Source organism: Gouania willdenowi, chromosome 19 (genome assembly GCF_900634775.1).
Source record: "Gouania willdenowi chromosome 19, fGouWil2.1, whole genome shotgun sequence".
Classification (NCBI taxonomy): Eukaryota; Metazoa; Chordata; class Actinopteri; order Blenniiformes; family Gobiesocidae; genus Gouania; species Gouania willdenowi.
In genome coordinates this window covers 2,370,759-2,390,337 of record NC_041062.1, presented here as the reverse complement: position 1 = coordinate 2,390,337, position 19,579 = coordinate 2,370,759, and the positions used below count along the sequence as shown (strand labels likewise).

Below are 19,579 nucleotides of genomic sequence, written 5' to 3'. Positions count from 1 at the left end.
TAAAAAAAACCTAAAAAAAATACTTCCCCTTTTTATTCTCCGTAAAAACTTAAATGAAAACTTCTACGCGGATCCTTTGGTTAGAAAGTCCACTTCTCAGAATGATGCTGCTCAGTATTACCCCCCGCCCACAAGGCATCTGGAGTGCAGATATACGTTGGGATGTTTAGATTACATCGACATGTGTTCAGGAAGCACGTAGGAGATGTCGTCCCAGGGGTGGCGGTACAGTCCTTGTTTTAGCCTCTTCTGGTCCAGATAGTGGCCTGAAATACCAGCGACAGGTTTAAATGTCACATTCAAAGAGTGTGTGTGTGTGTGTGTGTGTGTTTGTGACTCACCAATGAAGCCCATGCTGCGGCCCAGGACAAAGATGCCATTGAGCGCTCCGATCTCCACAAACTCATCGGCTTCGTCTCTGCAATCGTTTTTTTTTTTTTTTTTAAATCATTCAGAAAAACAAAGCACAACTGTGAGCTCTCCACAAAGACTTGGAGTGTTTACAAAAGCATCCACAGGGAATTGTAATTCCTAGATTTGGTGAGAGAAAACTTTTAAACATACAAATAAAAAAGCTAAACTAATGTGTGTGTTAACAAGGAATAAGGTAAATGTGAATTAATTATTTTTAGGAAGTCTGAAATGTGTTTAAATTTTCAAGTTTTTTGGGTTTTATTTAATCAAGAAACCAATTATTTCTTATTATTAGGGGTGTTTCGATCCGAGGTAGGACTGATGACATCATCAGTGTTAAGGTAGGACTCTGTAGGAATTTGTAAAGCATTTATCACCTCCGCCAACATACGGTGATGTCATCAGTTAGAACCTTAGAACTTTGGTCCTACCTGTTTAATCACTCCGTAGCCACATGTGCGCCAGAGCCAATCACTGGAGAGCCCACCTCTTTGCCCCACCCATTTTGGAACACACAGTGATGATGTCATCAGTCTGCTCTGATAAGTTTTTGTCCCCGCCCTCATTTGTTCCCACCACACACATGACTATTGTTCTGAGTAACATCACCTGATCAAGCCTTTTATAACATTCCACACAACAAAATAAGTAATAAAAATGTATATGATTCGTGCTGATATCGTATCGGATCAATATTTGTATCGGCCAATACTCAAGGCTGCTATATCGGTATCGTATCGGAAGTGAAACAGTTGTATTGGGACATCCCTACTTATTATACAATAAAACTCTTCACAATGTTTTCCAAAATGCATTCTTGGAAGCCTTTACCAGGTTTCCTACAGCTTTACTCAAATTAATCTCAAGACTTTTTTTTATTGCCATTTAAAAATCAAATTTAAGACAAACTTCACAGTAAACATAATTGGGGGAAAAAACAAAATGCTACATTAATTACAGGGTTAGGGTCATTTTTTTCTAGTATCTAGTGCAGATGTGCAACTGTCGGCCTACAAAGTAAACACACAAAAATACAGTAAATGATGGTAAAATACACAAAAAAAAACAGACTAAAATAATCAAAAACACAACATAACTACAAAAATAGCCAGAAATATATAAAACAACAAAAACAGAAAAAAATAAAAACCATTTAGAAAAATCAGAGTTTCACAGGCAATTTTAATTAAATTTACATTTTCCCATGTTGTTTAAACATAAAAAAAACAACTAACGTTAGCATTTATTTTTAAATGTGAGACTAATTACAAATGTAAGACTTTTGAAACTTTGATTTAAGATATTTTAATGACAATTAAGGCCTTATTTATAGATTTAGGAATTTAATGTATTTTAAGAATTTTTAAGGATTCGCAGGAACCCTGTTTATACTGAACTTTCTCATTTTCTCACCGTGTAAAACCACCACATGTCCGGAGCAGGTCCACAAAGGCAACACCAATCAGACCGTCAACGTTGAGGATCAGGTTTGGTTTCTGAAACGTGGAAAAAGTCACATTAAAAGCTTTACTCATTTTTTCAAAAGAATTGTGTAGATGCTGTGGGGAAAAGGAGAGTTTTAAATGTGTTGCAAAATATCATTACAACTAAAATATTTGAGGAAAAGATACAAATACTGTTTGCATTCACACAGAGTTAATATAGAACATTTTAATTAATAGTCTTACTTAATTATGTACGTTTTATTTTCTCTTTCTTTCTTTGATTTGTAATATTTCTCGAGCCTTGGTGACATAAGTAATTTAACCCTGTGATAAATAAAGTATTTCTGATTCTGATTTTCATTCATTTCACTCCACGAGTGCATTAAAAACTTTTAAACAAATGTGTTTTGTTCTGAATATTTTTTCCCATTCCTGATGTTTTTTTTTTTCTTTGTGTGATTTGCTACCTTTGACGTTGTGATCTTTTCCACATCCAGGGCGTAATCCAGCAGGTGGGAGGAGGGAAAATTCTGCTTCACATAGTCCTTCAGGATCTGCACCCGCATGTCTGGATTGTTGATCTGAGGATAAAAAACAAAACAAAAAACTTTCTGTGAGTTTATTTCAAAAACGTAATACTTAAAATCCAATATAAGCAATAAACCAACCAAAAAACACAGTTTATGTCTGATGAAATTACCGATTTGACCCTGTGTCCAATGCCCATGATCAGCTTGCCATCTTTCTTCATCTTATTGACGAACTCCATGGGCAGCATGCCGCTGTCAAACGCTTTGCTGAACTGTTTAGCAGCTGCATCCAGAGCTCCTCCAAAACGGTCCCCCTGGATTTCATCATTAAAGTTTAAATAAAGAGAAAAAGATTCTTCATAAATATATTGGACATTGTATGATGAGGTGCTAAAATGTATGAGAGCAGGACTGACGATGGTGAGTAAACCAGAGGTGAGGCTGGAGATGAGGTCTTTGCCAGCGCGAGCGCACACGATCGTGTTGTGAGCACCAGAAACAGCCGGTCCGTGATCAGCTGTGACCATCAGGCACATTTCAATAAAGTGGCATGCGTAGCGCGGGAGCCTAGATAAAGAGAGCAGAGATGTTATGTTATATTAAAACATCCGTTGCTGTCTTAATCATAATTAAATTGTAATGGAGTTGAGATAATTGACATTGTAATTGGCATAAAAATTCTATAAAAATTGTCAAGTACAATTAAACACAAAACCTGGGAACAAGGTTACAGTTTTATGTACAGTCCTACACATATATCATTTAAAAATAATATAATCGAGGGGTATACACACCACACCATAAATAAGAAAACCTATATTTTCAATGATTAGGAAGTCTAACAAGGTAACAAATAGATAGGAAATAAATTAGATGATAAATATTTGTTTTTAGTGTATTTTACAGCTGATTTAAGACTCGTTAGCATTAGAGATGCTAACAGAAAGCTAACACAAGAGGAAGGTTAACTTTTATTAAGTTATTTAGTTCAGGCTCAGTAATTGTGATGAATTGTAGTTGAACTTTAGTAATTGAGAACGTAATCGACTTTCTGAGGAAAAAAAAACAATTGACCAGCATTTTTTCCAATTACAATTAAATCACAATGACGTAACCCTGGTTATGTTCATGTTATGTCCACTCACCTGCGCTGGAACCAGAGCAAACCTAACACCCCTCCTAAACCCATCTCCTCTTTAAAGACCTCAGTGATGGGCATGCCCGCGTAGATCAGCTCCTGGCCTCGCTCGTCACAGATGCTCGTCATAAAAGACGCAGGTTTACGAATCAGGCCCAACTCCTGAAAGAAATGATATTTACAACAAAATAAGAGAGGTTTAATAAACACTATTAATAAAAATGAAAGTTTATGATAATCTTCACTTTTTCAAAGAGAACATAAAACAATCGTACCCTTGCCCAGGAGTAATCCATGGGTACCGTTGGAGGAGGAACCTCCTGAGCAGGAACGATGGTGCCGTTGGCCACCAGTTCTTCATAAACGGTACTGTTTCATCACAAAAGACTATAATCAGAAAAAACTAGAAATGTTTTGGTAACACTTTACTTGAAGTTTTATACATAAGGCTGACATTACGCCGTCATTAGCATGAATAAGGTGTCATGAAGGCTGTCATTAAGTGTTGTTCGCTAAATTATGATACCTTTGGAGCTAAGTTGGATTTTTTTGGATTAGTTGAAGGGATCTAGTGTGGTTAGGGGTTAAGTTTGTGGTTATGTTCTCTCAATGAAACCCCCTGAACAGTTCTATACCGTTAGGGTAACAGACAACACTTACTAACAGCCTAAATGACACCTTATTCATGCAAATGACAAGTGTCGTGTCATAATAATGACAGCGTAATGTCAGCCTTTATGTATAAAACTTAAATAAAATTGTTTAAAACCAACTTAAACATAACTATTCACTGAACTTCTCACCTGATGACGTTTCCAAGCTCATCGAAGCTCTTTGGCACATACGCCCCGGCGTCCCTCAAGGCCTGGTTCTTGGCTACTGCCGTCTCTGAAGCTTGGTTAGCACAGGCCCCTGCATGGCCAAACTGAACCTGTAGGGGGCAGTGTTGCATGTTAAGGTGAATATAAGTCCGCTGACAGCAGCTGTTGTGAGATCTGCTGCTTTAACTGAACAACGACAGACCTCTGAGGCAAACATGGTGGCACAGGTGCCGATACACCAGCACACCACAGGCTTGGTTATCCTGCCCTCTTGGATGCCCTGGCAGATTCTGTACTCCTCTGTGCCTCCAATCTGAAAGTGAAAAGGAAACAAACAGTTTAGGAATGAGAAAAAGATGAGGAGCCCAGGAAAAAAAAACGACATTTTGAAGCTTCTTTGACCTCTCCCAGCATGATGATCATCTTCACTCCTGGAGTGTCCTGATAACGAAGGACATGATCCATGAAGGTGGAGCCTGGATATCTGAGCAGAGATGATCACAGGATATAAATAGAATCATCAAGCCCAAAAAAAATATCAACAGAATAAAAAATAAATAAAATAAATCTACCTGTCTCCACCGATGGCCACGCCTTCATAAACACCGTCTGTAGTGCGTGAGATGATGTTGTTCAGCTCATTGGACATCCCTCCAGAGCGAGAAACGTAAGCTACGCTGCCAGGGCGGTAAAGCTTAGAGGCCAGGATGTTGTCCAGCATCCCACCTGTGTTACCAATTTTAAAACAACCTGGTTTGATGCCGCCAACCTGAGAAGAAAAAAAGTTGGACTTAAAATTCACAGATAAAGACATTTGTATAATGCCAAACTGTTGCTACATTTAGTGTACGGTTTTACCGTGGCGGGGCCAATTATAGTGACTCCCTTCTCATCAGCCATTTTGATCATCTTTCTCGTCTGAGCTTCAGGGATGCCCTCGGCAATGATAGCGATGGTGTGAATCTATTTAATAATAAATACTGTAAACCCAGCAGTTTAAGGCTCCATATATTTCTTATTGAGCCGATACAGCTGATGTATTTCTACCTGTGGATACTGCATGGCCTCTATAGTGCTGTCAAAGGCTGAACGCAGAGAAGCGAAGCTGATGAGGACGTCCACCTGTGGGTGCTTCTTCATGGCGTCAGCCATGTTCTTGTAAACCGGCAGCAGGATCTCTTTGTGGCCCCAATAAAACTTCTGCTTGTGGTCTCCACTGAGGAACAGATGAATGAAGAGGATAAACATGAAAAATCTCTGAAGGAGAGTCGACCTAACGACAGAACCCTACTGTTAGCGACAAAAACAGCTCTGAAAAAATAAATATCCACAACTTACCCAAGCATGTACAGATTACTTTTACAGCTAACCCAGTTCCTGTATACTTTAAACTTTCTCTTGGCCACATGGAATATCAAATAATCGTATTCCTTCAGCTTAGTTACAAAGAAAAAATCTAATAATGTGTGTTAACCTACGTGAATGGGTAGACCATAGCTGCTACTGAAGGTTCATCTCGTGAGCACACGTAATCAAAGTCCATCATGCCTTGCACAGCACGGGTCTGCATGCCCCAAACAATGGTCTTGGTGGTTTTTTTGAACAACGTGGTTTCCTTTGCTGAAGAGAGGAAAAAAAAAAATGGGAGAAACATGAGAGATTGAAGCTAGAGTATAAAACAAGACGAGAGAAATCAGGAGATAGGTGGGAAGGAGGGAAGGGAAGAGGCATCTCCCTGAAGACAGAGATTGATGGAAAACTAAATAAAAGCACAACAATAAAGTCCGCTGAGACAAATTTGAAAGATGAAAAAATCGCTAAGTACAGTATATAAAATTAGGTCTCAAAATCATGGAAAAACAAGCACTTCTCTCTGCTCTGAGATGCTGGGGGCGTGTCAGTTAGAGGCGCTGGAAGCACAACCACGTGCGGGAAGGTCGCCGCCTCCGTGTACTGTGTCTAAGTGAGAGAGCAGTGTGAAAGCAGCTCCAGCGTCGACAGTGCTTCCAAAAGTGCTCGGATCGCGCCAAACAAGGTGTCAGCGGAAAGGTCTGAATATGTGCATGCCTCATGGGTAAAGTGAAAACTGGGGCCGATAAAGGCAAAAAACTAAATCACGGTGCAAAAAAAAGTGCTCATTTCATTGAAAAAGGCACCAGTGGATGCGTTTTACTCTCCTGAGTCCGAATATGTGGTTTGTTTTTGGCTAGGGGCCAAATTGCGCATGCTGGAGGTCGCGGAAGTTTGGCGTGCTTCAGCAGCAGGGTCGGGTTTATGCTAATGATGGCTCCGTTACGTAACGCGGCTTTGATTTCTGACCCGCCCATTAAATGCTGAACACAGAAATTTAAAACACAGATTGCCATTTCATTTCAGAGAAGCTTTTACTGTGAAATAACCATGGAACTAAACATAACAACCCTGGATCAACCTATCACTGAGAATGTTCATGGACATAATATTTTCATTTAAATGTTCACCTGCACTACTCATCAATGCACTACTGCACTATTATCTTATTATTATTATTATTGTATTTTTATTTCATTTCATTATCTTATTATTATTATTGTATTTTTTATTTCATTTAATTATTATTATTATTACTATTATTATTATTATCTTGTTATTTTATTTAGTTTGCACATATTAGTCTAACTACTCTTTATATTTATGTTATACTTCTTTTTTATTTATTTTTCTTTATTCTGGTTGATTGTTATTATTTAATGTTTACACTATCAGAGAGAGCACAGTTCACCAAGACAAATTCCTCGTGTGTATTCAATACATTACTTGGTCACTAAAGTTGATTCTGATTCTTTTATCTAAAGTGATGTTCAACACGAGCAGTTAGGGTTAAGGGACTTGACCAACATCCCACAGTAATTAGGTTGGATTCAAACCAGTGACCCTCCAATCACAAGCCCACTTCCTTAACCGTTACGCCACCTCCGCCATTTAAACGTTGATTTAACAGTGAAACAATACAAATGCAATAACCTCTGAGATATGTTTCATTAAGAATCTTTATGTCTTGTTTGCTTTCCACGTCTGTGGAGCATTTCATTTCCCCAGTGATCAATGTGAGCTGTGATTTGATTTAGTGCTCCAAGGTCTCCACAGTTCTGTGCCATGCACATGTACATGAATGTGGACTCAGGTAAAACAAGTAAAGGCCAATGACGTTGATATATTTGCTATTGCAAAGCAGGAAAACTGAATGTGTGTCAGCCACAGTATAAAAGTAACAAAGGCCAAACTGTGGTTAAACAATCAGGCAAAAAAGGGGAAGGCTAAGAGGAGTGGAGAGAGGACAGAGAGGGCAGGAAGAAAGCATTTTCACACCCTTCCATACCTCCGCTGCAGCCTGAAGAAGCTTGTGGAGCTTCTGTCACCCCAAAGGACAAGAACACGAAATAAACAAATGAGCAGAAAAAGGGACAAAAAAAAGAGAAGGATTCAGTCCAGCTCGACTATAAAAGCTTTACTGAACATATTTCACTGCTCTGTTGGGAAGCCACCATGCAAAGCTCTGCTGGTATGTGCACATGCCTTTTGTTTATACTGATAAGACGAGTTACAGTGATGGAATCTCTTTTTCACATCAAGGTGATCGTAGCATAATGCAGTTTGAAGAGTAGAGCTAAAAAAAAAACAGTACATTATTTTCTGATATCGTCATAGATCCAAATATTTAAAACAATCTCCTCCGCAAACATGTTAGTGTCACACTCGCATGTACTTATTATTAAACAAAATGAAAACAAATGGGAAAAACAAAAGTGGGGTTAGTCAAGAGTAATGAGGCCCGTTAGAACCCGAAATGTAACAACGACCCCAAAACCTGAAATGTAATAACTGGTCAATAATGCAACAAGATGCTGAGCCCGAAAGGTAAAAAACTTTTTGCTGTTATAACATTATGGGGTAGGTAAAATATTTTCCCCCAATAGTGTAATCATTTTATTATATTATAAAGTGAGTCAATGATTTATGGAATTTGTGGATTAAAGCGTTTATAGAATAGAAGCTTTTATTGTCATGCTCTCCAAGAATGATGAATGACATATAGCACACACTTAAATAAAAATTTAAATTAAAAAAAAGGCAAAAGAAATTACGTTTTAGGCTCAGCATCTCCGATACATTATTGAGCAGTTGTGACATTTCGGGGTTTTTTAAAAAATGTTTTATAACAATTTGGGTCTTGTTACATTTCGTGTCTGTTACATTTCGGGTTCTAACAAGGCCGTGGCACACTGACGACTTACCCTTACAGTCATCTGTGACCACATTCTTCAGCGGCCACAGAATAGAATGAAGAGAGTCTTAGAGGAGAAAGGGTATGGAAAAGAGGAAGGTAAGCAGAGTTGGTGTGGTAAAAACAAGAGGATGGAGGAAATTTATAAAAAAAATTAAATTAAATGCAAAAAATTCTTGACCGTGTTGGGAAAAGGAGGAAAAAGCACAAGAATCAAGGAGAAATGAAAAAAGGAGAAGTGTGTGATTAATCCGTGAACCCTTCGTTCTTTGAATATTTTGATTCAAAACCAAATAAAAAATTTTTTATTAATTTTGAACCAGAAACAGGAAAAAAGAAAAATCAAAAACTAAACAAGCAGCGTTTTCTGTTTTAAAATTAAATCTGGTTCTGTTTGTGTGATATTATTTGGATATTTAAGGGAAACTCGAACGAGAGCTTCATATTTTAATCTCACCACACAGAGGGGACACACAGACGGACTTTTATTCTGCTGCGTTTGATAAAAAAATTATCTTGTATCATTTTGTCCACCTAACACTGATGGCAGAGCCGTAATTTGTGTGTCGAGAAAGAGTTATTGATGCTGGAAGTCTGAATCTGTGAATATCTGCCAACGTTACCCAACAGTGTTACTGTCCAAATAGTATCCAGATAAACTAGTGACTGGGCGGAGATTTGCTCCCGGACATAAAAAGAAGCAACGCATAAGTCACATTACTGGTGAATTGAAACATTATTAATACATAAATAAATCAAAACCCAAAAATGGATGTTACGTAAAACATGCACATAAGTGGAACAAGAGGTGGTGTGATGAATCTACTGGTGCTCCTCATTTCTTGAGATAAACTTTTGTGTGTGTTGACGGCTGCTGTTAGCGGTATTATAACTTGCGAAATAAACATTTTACTGCCCTCAAAAAAGCTGTAATTGTTTTTGCAAAAGTGCCAAATCATAGAAGTTCTAACATCTATTGTTCCTCACACCAGCCTCACAGTTGATAGTCAGTCACCAGATTATCTGGATACAATTTGGACCGTAACACCACAAAACAAAACGTGAGCAGCTTTTTATGAGCTAAAACATCCACACACTGCATGAAAACATGAGCAGGACCAGAAAACTGCTGAATAAATCCTTAACAGTCCTATTGTGTGAGGAGACCTGGTCCAGGACCTGAGCAGGGAGGTGCAGTGGACGTCAACTCTCTCTCTGCTTATATGGTTTTTCTGTATGTCTGTTTTGGTTTTAAATCAGTCAAACAAAATAACCACATTGTTTATTTATTTGGTTTTAAAACGGAATAACCAAAGAACGAAGGGTACACGGATTGTGAGTTTTGGATAAAATGTCTCAATCATTATAAACAATAATAAGTTTATGTGTTGGGATCTTTTTCATTAGGACACAGTATGAAGGTGAGTTCTTCTCTCTTTATTACCTGCTGGAAGACCTGCTTTGGATTTTTTTGCTGGAGTGACATCATTCGACGTCCTGGGCTCTGAGAAGGAAGCCGTTCTTGTTGCAGCAGGAGTCTGATGCAAAGAGATTGGAGAACACTAACTTTAGTTTCCAAACATTAAAACACATGATTTAGTTTTCAATTGAACCACTAAAGCGCCATATTTAACGTGGGAGTTATTGAATGAAAAGACCTTTGCACTATTACTGGCACTGAGGAGGAAATTGGCCGTGTGTGCGTCCTTCGGAGGCTCGTTGGGGATTGGTCGGTGACCCAGAGCCATCCCCACAATGGCTGTCATATGAGTCTCTGTCCCAAACACGTGGATAGGTATACCAGTGGTTTTACCTGCAGAGAACAGAAAGAGTTTTTAATCGACACACTTTGTTTGGTGCTAGACTTGTTAATACACACTTTAGCTCTAGGACCTCACTCACCTACTTCTCCCATCACCCTCAAACCCTCCTGGTAGTTGGGTCCCCCACGTCTGACAAAGATGGTAACCTCGTGTTCCTTCAGAGGCCCTTGGTAATCTTTGATGGCCCTGACAATGCCCTAAAAGGAGAGGGAGACAGGTCAGGCGTAAATCTACAACAGTGGCTTTAGCTGAAGGTAGCAAAATTGCATATTTTTGACAAAAGACTAAAAAAGATAAAAAATGGAAACAATACATAGAAAAATTAACCTACTGTTGAAATAAGTATCATCTACAACAGGGGTGTCAAACTCATTTTAAGCCTACTTAACTAAGCCTGTGGATGTTCTAAATCACTGGTTTAGAAGATGATTCGTGTGTATCACCTTAAATGTGGCTGCTACGTTGGTGAAGTTGGCAATACTTCCTCCAATGATCAGCACTTTCCCTGCAGGACAAACACACACACAAAGAATCTGCTCAAGGTTGTAATTTGACACCGTGCTAACCTAGTTAGGTGGCAGTCATTGAGTCTATTGCTGGCCGCACGCACTTCTGAATAGCGGTCTTGTGACAAACTACAGAAGAGGCACGCAACACATTCCCAAACCTAGAGCGAACTCACAAACCGTCATCATCGGTCCTTTATTCTCTGACAGCACACCTACCTCTAAAGAAAGATGCTTTAATTAAAAGTCGGCTGCACCTACCTTCAGGGTGTTTCTCTTGTGTCATGAGAGCTAGGATGGTTTTTGCATAATCGTAGGTCTGCTGTTCGCTGGGCGCTCCTGAATACTCGCCGTAATTTGCCAGTTCATCCACCCCACCCAGGTCACAGATGGTGTCACTGAGAAAGTGAGCATCGGAAGTTAATTACTGGGTCCTGTTTCTAATCATACTCATTTAAATTTGTGTTAAAAAGTTTAAATCAACAAGTTGAAGCTCCTTTGAGTTCAACCTAAAGACTTTTTTTTTTTTTTTACTAAATGGACTACCTGTAAACTACTGAAGCCCCTCCCCCAGCCACCATAGTCCAGATCCTTCCCTGTGGGTTGAGCAGAGTCAACTTCAGGCTGGCACCACTCTTGGCATCCAGGTCTGCAATGTAGGCTTCCTAAAAAGGATCATTAAAAAATAACCTATGAATGAGTAGAAGACGCCTGGAATAGACAATAATCAATATTATGTTAGCGTCAAATATTAGATAACATTATCAAACTAATGGTATGAAAACAAAGCATTATTACACCAAAAGTCATGTTTACGCTAAATGCTAGAATACTTGCATATTCAGAAGTAATATATCCATTTAAAAAGACATCAAGTCATCTCTGACACACGGCCATCTATAAAGTCAAAATCTAAATTCCCACAAATAGCTTAATTCTGACCCTTCAGATCTTAAATATGACCTTTCAGGTCTTACCTCTGGATACGCCTCTCTGCCAAAAGGTGGAGGAAACTCCACGTCGCCCCATTTAGATTTGCAGATGTAGTCTGCTGTAGCGTCAATCTTAGCTGCCATGTCAAGGATAAATACTCCATCTTGGGTAACAACTGGTTTGAAGAGAAAAAAGGCAAAAAAAATGCAAATTATAACAAAGTGATTAATCCTTTCACATAGCTAACTTTAGAATAATCTGAGCAACTGTAAAAAAAAAAAAAAAAAAGGGTGTGGTTACGTTAACAATAGTAGGAAAGTCTGATTAAGAACACTGAACAGTGTTTACCCAGTGGGTTGATCTCAAGGTAAGTGAAGTAGAGTTCCTCATATAAAGTGAACAGCCCCACGATAAAAGTGGCAATGACCCTTTGAAGAAAAGAAAACACAGAAAGATTAAGTAAAGGTTAAATTACTACTAAATAACCACTTAAAGCAATAGCAGTAGACAGATGTCAACTTCATGAGGTTCCATTTTGTTTATGTCAGAAGAGAATAAACAGGATGGATGTTTTGAATAAAAGGGAGTTTGGTAGTGCGCTAAAATATTTCAACACAAGGTCACAGCAGCGTAGGAGTCGAGGACCGCAGCAGAGGAAGGAATGATCGCTTTACTCTACAATTCTGAGTAAATCAGCAACACAGAGAGTTTTTAGGCTTTTAACAGTTCACACTGAAGGAAGTCCTTCTATACCTATAGCATGAGCGTCACGTTTGATTCATCTAGCCAACGATCCCAGCCATCAGTAGATCAGGTGAGAAGTAACTGAATGCATTGTTTAAAACAGGTTTAGATGAAATCAGTTGGCTTTAAATTCCTGAAAACTATTTACAAATATATAGATTTAAGGGGATAGTTTTTCCCAAGCTTCTTTTATTAGTCAATCAATCAATCTTTATTCATCATTGCACACGTTACAGAGCAACAAAATTTCATTTCAGCTTCATCTCGTCAAAGAAACATGAAAAGACAATCACACATAACATGGGAGGACAGTAGCAGGAGCAGCCTATTTTATTTTACATTCCATAACTTTTCCAGGAATTTCATGACTGTGGGGACCCTGTATACTACATATGTATCCAAAATGTGTTTTTTGTGTATTTCATAAACATGTATAAATGATAGTATGTATCCTGTTGTTCATTGCATAACCATCTATCACAGTAATAAACACTTTCTGCATGCCTTGTAATCATGAAGGTAGTTGCACATTTTTGGTCCAATATGTTGTTGTTTGGTTTTTTTACCGCCACAACCAGCTTTGCAGTGCAGGCCTTAAAAATGTTATTTCTTAAATCTTAAAGTTGTTATCCATGGCTGTAAGTTGGCCAAAAGTCTAAGTTTTTTGTTGAATTAAAACATACTATAAATATTCTTCAGCTGCACTTCCAGCTTAAAGTGACTGTTACACAAACAGTTAAATTTATGCAAAAATAAACCACACACTACACTACACAAACACGTACTGTTTCTTGTCTTCAGAAACATTTGTGAGGAGCTGCTCTGTGACCTGGTCCTCGGTGAGTTTTTCATCCACTGCCACCATCAGCCGTTGGGCCTTGGCGTCCACATCACCCACCTCCACTCCTCCCTCGTGGTGGAAAAGCACGTGATCACCTTCCCGCATGGCGTAGATACACACGTAAAACTCCTCATCCTGTTTGAGAGAAGAGGAGAGGCATTGTGTTTAAAGGCTGTGCTGACACACTGTTTACAAACAGGGTGTGTAACGCGTTAACCCGCTGTTTTACAGGTTAAATAATGAAACACATACTTTGTCTTTAGCACACTAACCTTCATACAAAACAAACAACATAAAAGGAATGATCTCTAATCAGCTGTTTGAGTGTTTGCTTTCATTTCTAACGTGGGTGGAGAAAGTAGAACAAATCAACAATAAAAGGTGATAAAAGGAAATTAACTGGCTCTCATAATAGGATAAATATATAAATTACCTGCTCATGTGGAACAAATGGCTCGATGAGAAAGTTCCTCAGCACACCTTTGGCCTTCCCCACCTAATAAAAGATGCTTACATCAATTAAATCACACTCTGACACAAAAAAAACAACAACAACAATACTCTAAAAGGGGTTTCAGTGGAAGAAAAAGGCTTCTGAATGATGGACCAAAATAGAGCCCCCTCTGACCTGGCAGGTCTAAACATAACCTGAGGCCTGGGGCACAGCATGCCTCTTGGAGCAGTAGAACAGTACAGTGGGACTAATAGAGCTCACGTGTTTCATATGTAGGCTGTCATGTGATTTACTACTGCAATCAGACTACTCAGCTGAATCTGCACATCAGTCAATAACTTGGCAAAAGTTCAGAATAAATGAATAGGAAACACTTTATTTGAATCCTAGTGGCGCTGCATCACTCTTGGCAGCAGCAGTCATCTAATTATAACCATTACACCTTAAAGGGATAGCATTAATTTAACATAATTGCATATTTAATTGTTGCTGGAAGTAATATGACTTTAGTTGACTTGAAGGCTTAATTCTGCCATCAGGTTGCTATAAACTTCCCTTTGTGGCAAAAAAAAGTAAAGTGTGTAAACTGCTGGTATAATAAGCAACACTGATAAATAGTAGAGGTGAGATTACGATACAATAAAGGGCTTCCGATAACGATACAATATTTTTGCAAAAGGAAAAAGACAAAGAATTACTGTTGGAATAATATCCATGCTTTTATTTCACTAACTGTACATATTTACTCTGGGTGTGACCTTTTCAACTCAGTAGGAAGATAAAAAAATAAAAACAAACAATCTGGTGTGTATGCAATACCTCTTGTAACCTTGACGACACATCCGGTGACGTTTAAATATCACGATATATTGTCCCACTTTTAATAAACAGAGGTTAACTGTGAGGGTTACATTATTTAAAGCTAATTTAATTATCGGATTTTAGTGCACTCTGTAATAATAACTTTTCCTGTCAGATAATAATCCTCCCACATCTGACTCTACTGATGACTGAGGATAAATATTAGTACTTAAACAACACGAGGTACCAGGGGCTGATTTATCACATGAACTGGAAAGAACAGTAATTAGAACAACAGGAGCTTAATAATCTAATCAACACAAAGAACATTGGCATAAATATTCACAAGACAGATAAAGAACAAGTGCAGCATTGTAACTACTATTCGCATGCATTTTATTTGTGATATTTTAGTGTACAGCCTTATAACCAACCATCAACGTTTATTTAGTTCAAGTGCTGACCAGAAATAGGTAGTGTTAATCAACTCACAGTGGTCTCTTTCATAAAGTGCGTTTTTAGCCAGTCGCGGACTCCATGCAGGTCAAGGTTGATGCCCACCAGCCCGAGCTTTCCACGCCGCTTTATCAGTTGATCTGGTTTGACCACCAAACGCTTGATAAACAGAAAAGATGGAATGACAGATATCACAGAAAAGTTGGAGGTTGATGAGACCCAGTTAAAAGCATGTGACATCCTGCTGCAATAATGAATCTCTTATGTTGTGTACAAAGATTTTTATCATCATTCACAGTCAGAGAATAAACAAAGAGTACAAAGCAGACTCTTGGCGTTCCATAGAGCAGCATGTGTTGACAGTCCTACCTCTGTCAGCAGCCACGGCTGCTCCTGCGTGAGTCGGTCCCAGTCGGTGTCAGCAGTTACGCGAGCGTAGCGGAAGCGATTCTGCACAGCCGCCGAGGTGCTGATGTACTTGTATAGGAACTCCTTCCCCGTCTGCTCTGAAATGGCTTTGGCAGACATGACAGCACCGAGCAGCACAGGGCCTTGAAGGAAAAGGGGCGTGTCATGGCAGGGTCTCAAGACAATTTTTATGCATAGAAAAAAAAAACTGAAAATCAAGCAAAGTGAAATGATTATAAACTCCCTTGATTTGTTTTAAAAAATGAAGAGCAGTTAAACTGAAGAAGGGATTTAATCCGAAGGACAAAACAATGATTGCTCGACATTGATTTCAAACCAAGTGGCTTTGAATTATCCAGAACCATCACACAAAACACATTCTAAGGGCGAGCTGACAAAAAAAAAAAAGAGTTAAAGTAAGACCATATGCTAATCTGAAGATACTGTTCATTAAGCAACTGTTTTACAAGAACAAAAAACAGTTTTATCAATGTCAAGAAATTGATAAGCTTGCTGTAATTTTCACCGGTGTAAATACATGACAGTGTGTTGTGAGAGATCACAAAATGGGCCATTTATGACTGTCCAACTTTGCGTAAAATGCCATTCCGAATCCTCACCCCTGAGGTCAATGAATTGTGTTGGGAGAGAAATCTGAGAACATAGAGAAAATCAATACATCGTGTCTAAGCCTTTAGGCCTCACCATCTGTCCTTAAATTAAACCAGGAGGAAAAAATGAGGACATCTTTTTGAAGGTTTTTAACTTATTGAATGATATTTTCAGCCTGGTAGACAGGTCTCAGTGAGAAACTAAAGGAAAGGAACCTCAGTAAATCACAAGTTAACAATAATTATTGTGTCATATGAAACTACAATAAACGCTCCAATCCTGGTGTGTTTAACTGGGAAGAAGGAACATATCCAGTCTAACATGCCAAGCGGAGCACATTACATAATAAATCCACCCATCCAGCAATCCAACTATATACCGAGACTATGGATGGATGGATGGATGGATGGATGTTTGGTCCTGATATCCATACTACTGTGAATAAATGCCCACATTGATTAGAAATAACCATTTCTCTGTGTAAGCTAGCAAAACTAACCGCCACTGAAACCACCCACAGTAAACAAAGTTTATGCAGAATCTCAAGGTTTTCAGTCAGTGAACTGATGGCTCCTTGTTCACAACCAACATAAGATGGAAAAGACATTTCATCATCCCTCCCTGGTGTTGTATTTGCAACTACACACTAAACATGTTTTTAAGCAATTGCTGTGAACCATGTAAAGGCCCTTCTCACAAAAAGAGAGTAAACCAGGATTTACACAACATGATGGAACAATTCTACACATATATTCAAAACTTTAACCAGAGCGAGCGACAATATTGACCACATGGCATGCTCTCTTATAACACACATATTTGGGAATTTGCATTGGTGGACAGAGAGAAAACATGTCTTCCTATATAAAGACATCCCTTTGGCATGAAGAAGGTACAAAACTTGTTTGAGACTCACACTAAAAAAGTGATCAAATAAGATATGGTTACAAGCTGCATGACGGGTTACACAGAACCTGTGGATCCTGTTTCAAACGTTACACTATGTTGTCTGACCTGATCTGCAAACTTCCACCGGTTGCTCAAAGATGCACGACTGCAGATCCAAATTGCTTTTAGATAATGCTTATAGTTTGAACATCTCTAAATTAGACAGAGCAAATCCCTTGTTATCTAGGTTATGACTCAAGATTTATGAGCAGAAGGCATAATCTCTTCATAACTAACTGCCACCTTAATTACAAGCATCTTATCTATTCTCTTCTGTCCATTTTACTGATAACACTTTATTTTGGTTGTATGGCTATTTTTTTTTTTTTACACAACAGTAGAATCAATTCAGTTTACAGCAGTGGTTGTCAAACTTTTTTGGCTCAAGTACCCCTATTATCTTATTTTTCAATCCAAGTACCCCATTTAAAAACAACGATGGAATGAACGAGTGATAACACATGTTAATCTCATTTTCTAAGTAAGTGCAAAAGAAACAGTAATAAGTCCAGTGTATCCCAACCTTTTTTTTGGATAGTTACCCCATTTTGATATAAAGAAATTCTGGCAACTCCAAAGAGATTTTTTTTAGATATAGTTTTTGATCATGTTTGAAATAAATATATATATATATGTTTATTTATTATTATTTTTTTTACTGCATTTTAGTTTAGATAGAAATAGAATAGAAATATTGTGCAAAAGAAAATTAGAGCCACTGGGGAGGAAAAAAAACACGCCTAAAAACAGAGCCTCTGAAAGAATGGGAAAAAAAAAAAAAAAAAAATCACAATTGTAATCTTATTTTTATGGTATTAGTATTATTTTTTCAATTTTCTGTTTTGTCTTAATTTTTTTTCCACAACCTCATTTTTAATTTTTAAGGCACATAAATACAAAAATGAAAACCCAATATTTAAAGAAACTATACCAAGATAAATATATATATATAAACAACAACATTGCATTCATCACAAAATAATCTATCAATAATCTATAACAATTGAAAAACAATGATTTAGTGGCACCTGATTACATTTATTTCTATAGTTTTTATAACTTCCGGTCACTTTGTCTGTAAATGTCTCTCTCTCTCTCTCTCTCACCCCCGTAGTACCATGTCGTACCCCAAGGAGTACACGTACCCCCATTTGAGAAACACTGCATTTTGAAGGCTCTGTGTTAGGGTCAGGCCTTGCTATTCTTTCAGGAACACATGTCCCAGTATTTAGCCTGTAATAATCCACAGGTCCAGGCTATTGTTCGGAGCTACATAGCTGTGAAATATGTGTCACTGGACGTGGATGCTGCATCTGTGGTGGGGGTAAAGATGATGTAAGATGAAGCCAACCATGGGGGCTGGTGGGTCAGTCTTGGGGGGGATGTTGTTGGAGGAGTTGATGCTGTGACATGGAGTCAGTCAGTATTTCACAATGACTGAACCTCCTGTGATAGACACCACACCCACTGAACAGCGAACACATGCAGTTTATTCACAGACTGACCAGCGAGTTCAATATATGACTCAGTAAATCTGAAGCAGCTTCCATGAGATGACACAATAAAAAAAAGAACTAAGTTTAGGCTGAAAACACAGTGCCAGTATCTGTAATTGTAACCATACATGTTGATAACAACAGTATTGTATCAGTGTTAATGAAACAACCCGCTTCAGAAGGGTAAAAAAGTTGTAAATTGTTTAGGTACAATGTCAGTAAATGTTAGCAGTCGAACCCAGTCTCGTGTGGGTGTGTGTGAGCATCTCCCTCCTGCTAACCGCAGTCCTGTGTCACTCAGGCTAACTACGATAGCATCACACCGGCACACAGACCGGCTAAAACCAGCACAAAAAGCGGACTGACATGGACATATAAAGCAATAGAGTTACAGCTGTTACCGTGTCGATGGAAGCAGCACTTTGTTGGAGTAAAAACAGCGGAGTGTCGGTCAGAAACACGACCCAGCTAACAGCCGCTGCCGTCCCTGACTGGTCTTCTACAGTCGTACCATAATCTGGCGACAACCGACTCCGCGACGCTGCTCGCGCCTGATTGGCTGCACCGGTGTCACGTGATGACGTCAGCGTTAACCATCGCAAGAATGAATGGCCATAACCTGAATACATAATTCACTATAGAGAAACAAAACTAACATACAAAACAGTAAATTAATAATTTTTGTTTTTGTATTTTTTATTTCATTTTAGTCTGTCATGTGTCTCGTCCAACGTTAACCTTGAAATTAGGCCTTTTTATTCATTTATTTCTGATGTTTTGCTCGTTTTAGAATCTGAACTTCACCTTTTGGTGTATTTTAAAGAGTTGATAGATGAGGTAAAAAAAAAAAAAAAAAGTATGTGTGCATGTAAAAGGAAAAAAAAATCTATAATCAAAAAATAAACTGTACCTCCTGAGATGTGTTTGTTTTTGGGTTTTTTTAAT

The 19,579-nt window shown here is 38.4% G+C and overlaps 1 protein-coding gene across 2 annotated transcripts; it reads right to left on the bottom strand.

The window, feature by feature from the left end:
- On the bottom strand, positions 1 to 19,173 carry LOC114481630 (ATP-citrate synthase-like). 2 transcript variants are annotated; one of them, XM_028476596.1, is made up of 29 exons: positions 19,036 to 19,173; positions 15,540 to 15,721; positions 15,207 to 15,329; positions 13,893 to 13,955; positions 13,404 to 13,594; positions 12,223 to 12,302; positions 11,919 to 12,049; positions 11,488 to 11,606; positions 11,203 to 11,339; positions 10,879 to 10,940; positions 10,515 to 10,632; positions 10,271 to 10,425; positions 10,057 to 10,150; positions 8,623 to 8,679; positions 5,827 to 5,968; positions 5,396 to 5,564; positions 5,207 to 5,311; positions 4,921 to 5,117; positions 4,751 to 4,832; positions 4,551 to 4,661; positions 4,331 to 4,458; positions 3,803 to 3,896; positions 3,535 to 3,689; positions 2,806 to 2,956; positions 2,560 to 2,703; positions 2,327 to 2,440; positions 1,828 to 1,910; positions 342 to 418; positions 1 to 266 (listed from the first exon to the last, which is right to left on the bottom strand). In XM_028476596.1, exons 2-29 carry the CDS (start codon positions 15,696 to 15,698, stop codon positions 172 to 174), a joined length of 3,336 nt encoding a protein of 1,111 aa, XP_028332397.1. In that variant the 5' UTR covers positions 15,699 to 15,721; positions 19,036 to 19,173; the 3' UTR covers positions 1 to 171. The 2 variants fall into 2 exon arrangements, with proteins under 2 accessions (XP_028332397.1, XP_028332398.1); XM_028476597.1 differs by lacking the exon at positions 8,623 to 8,679.
- Positions 19,174 to 19,579: the final 406 nt, after the last annotated feature.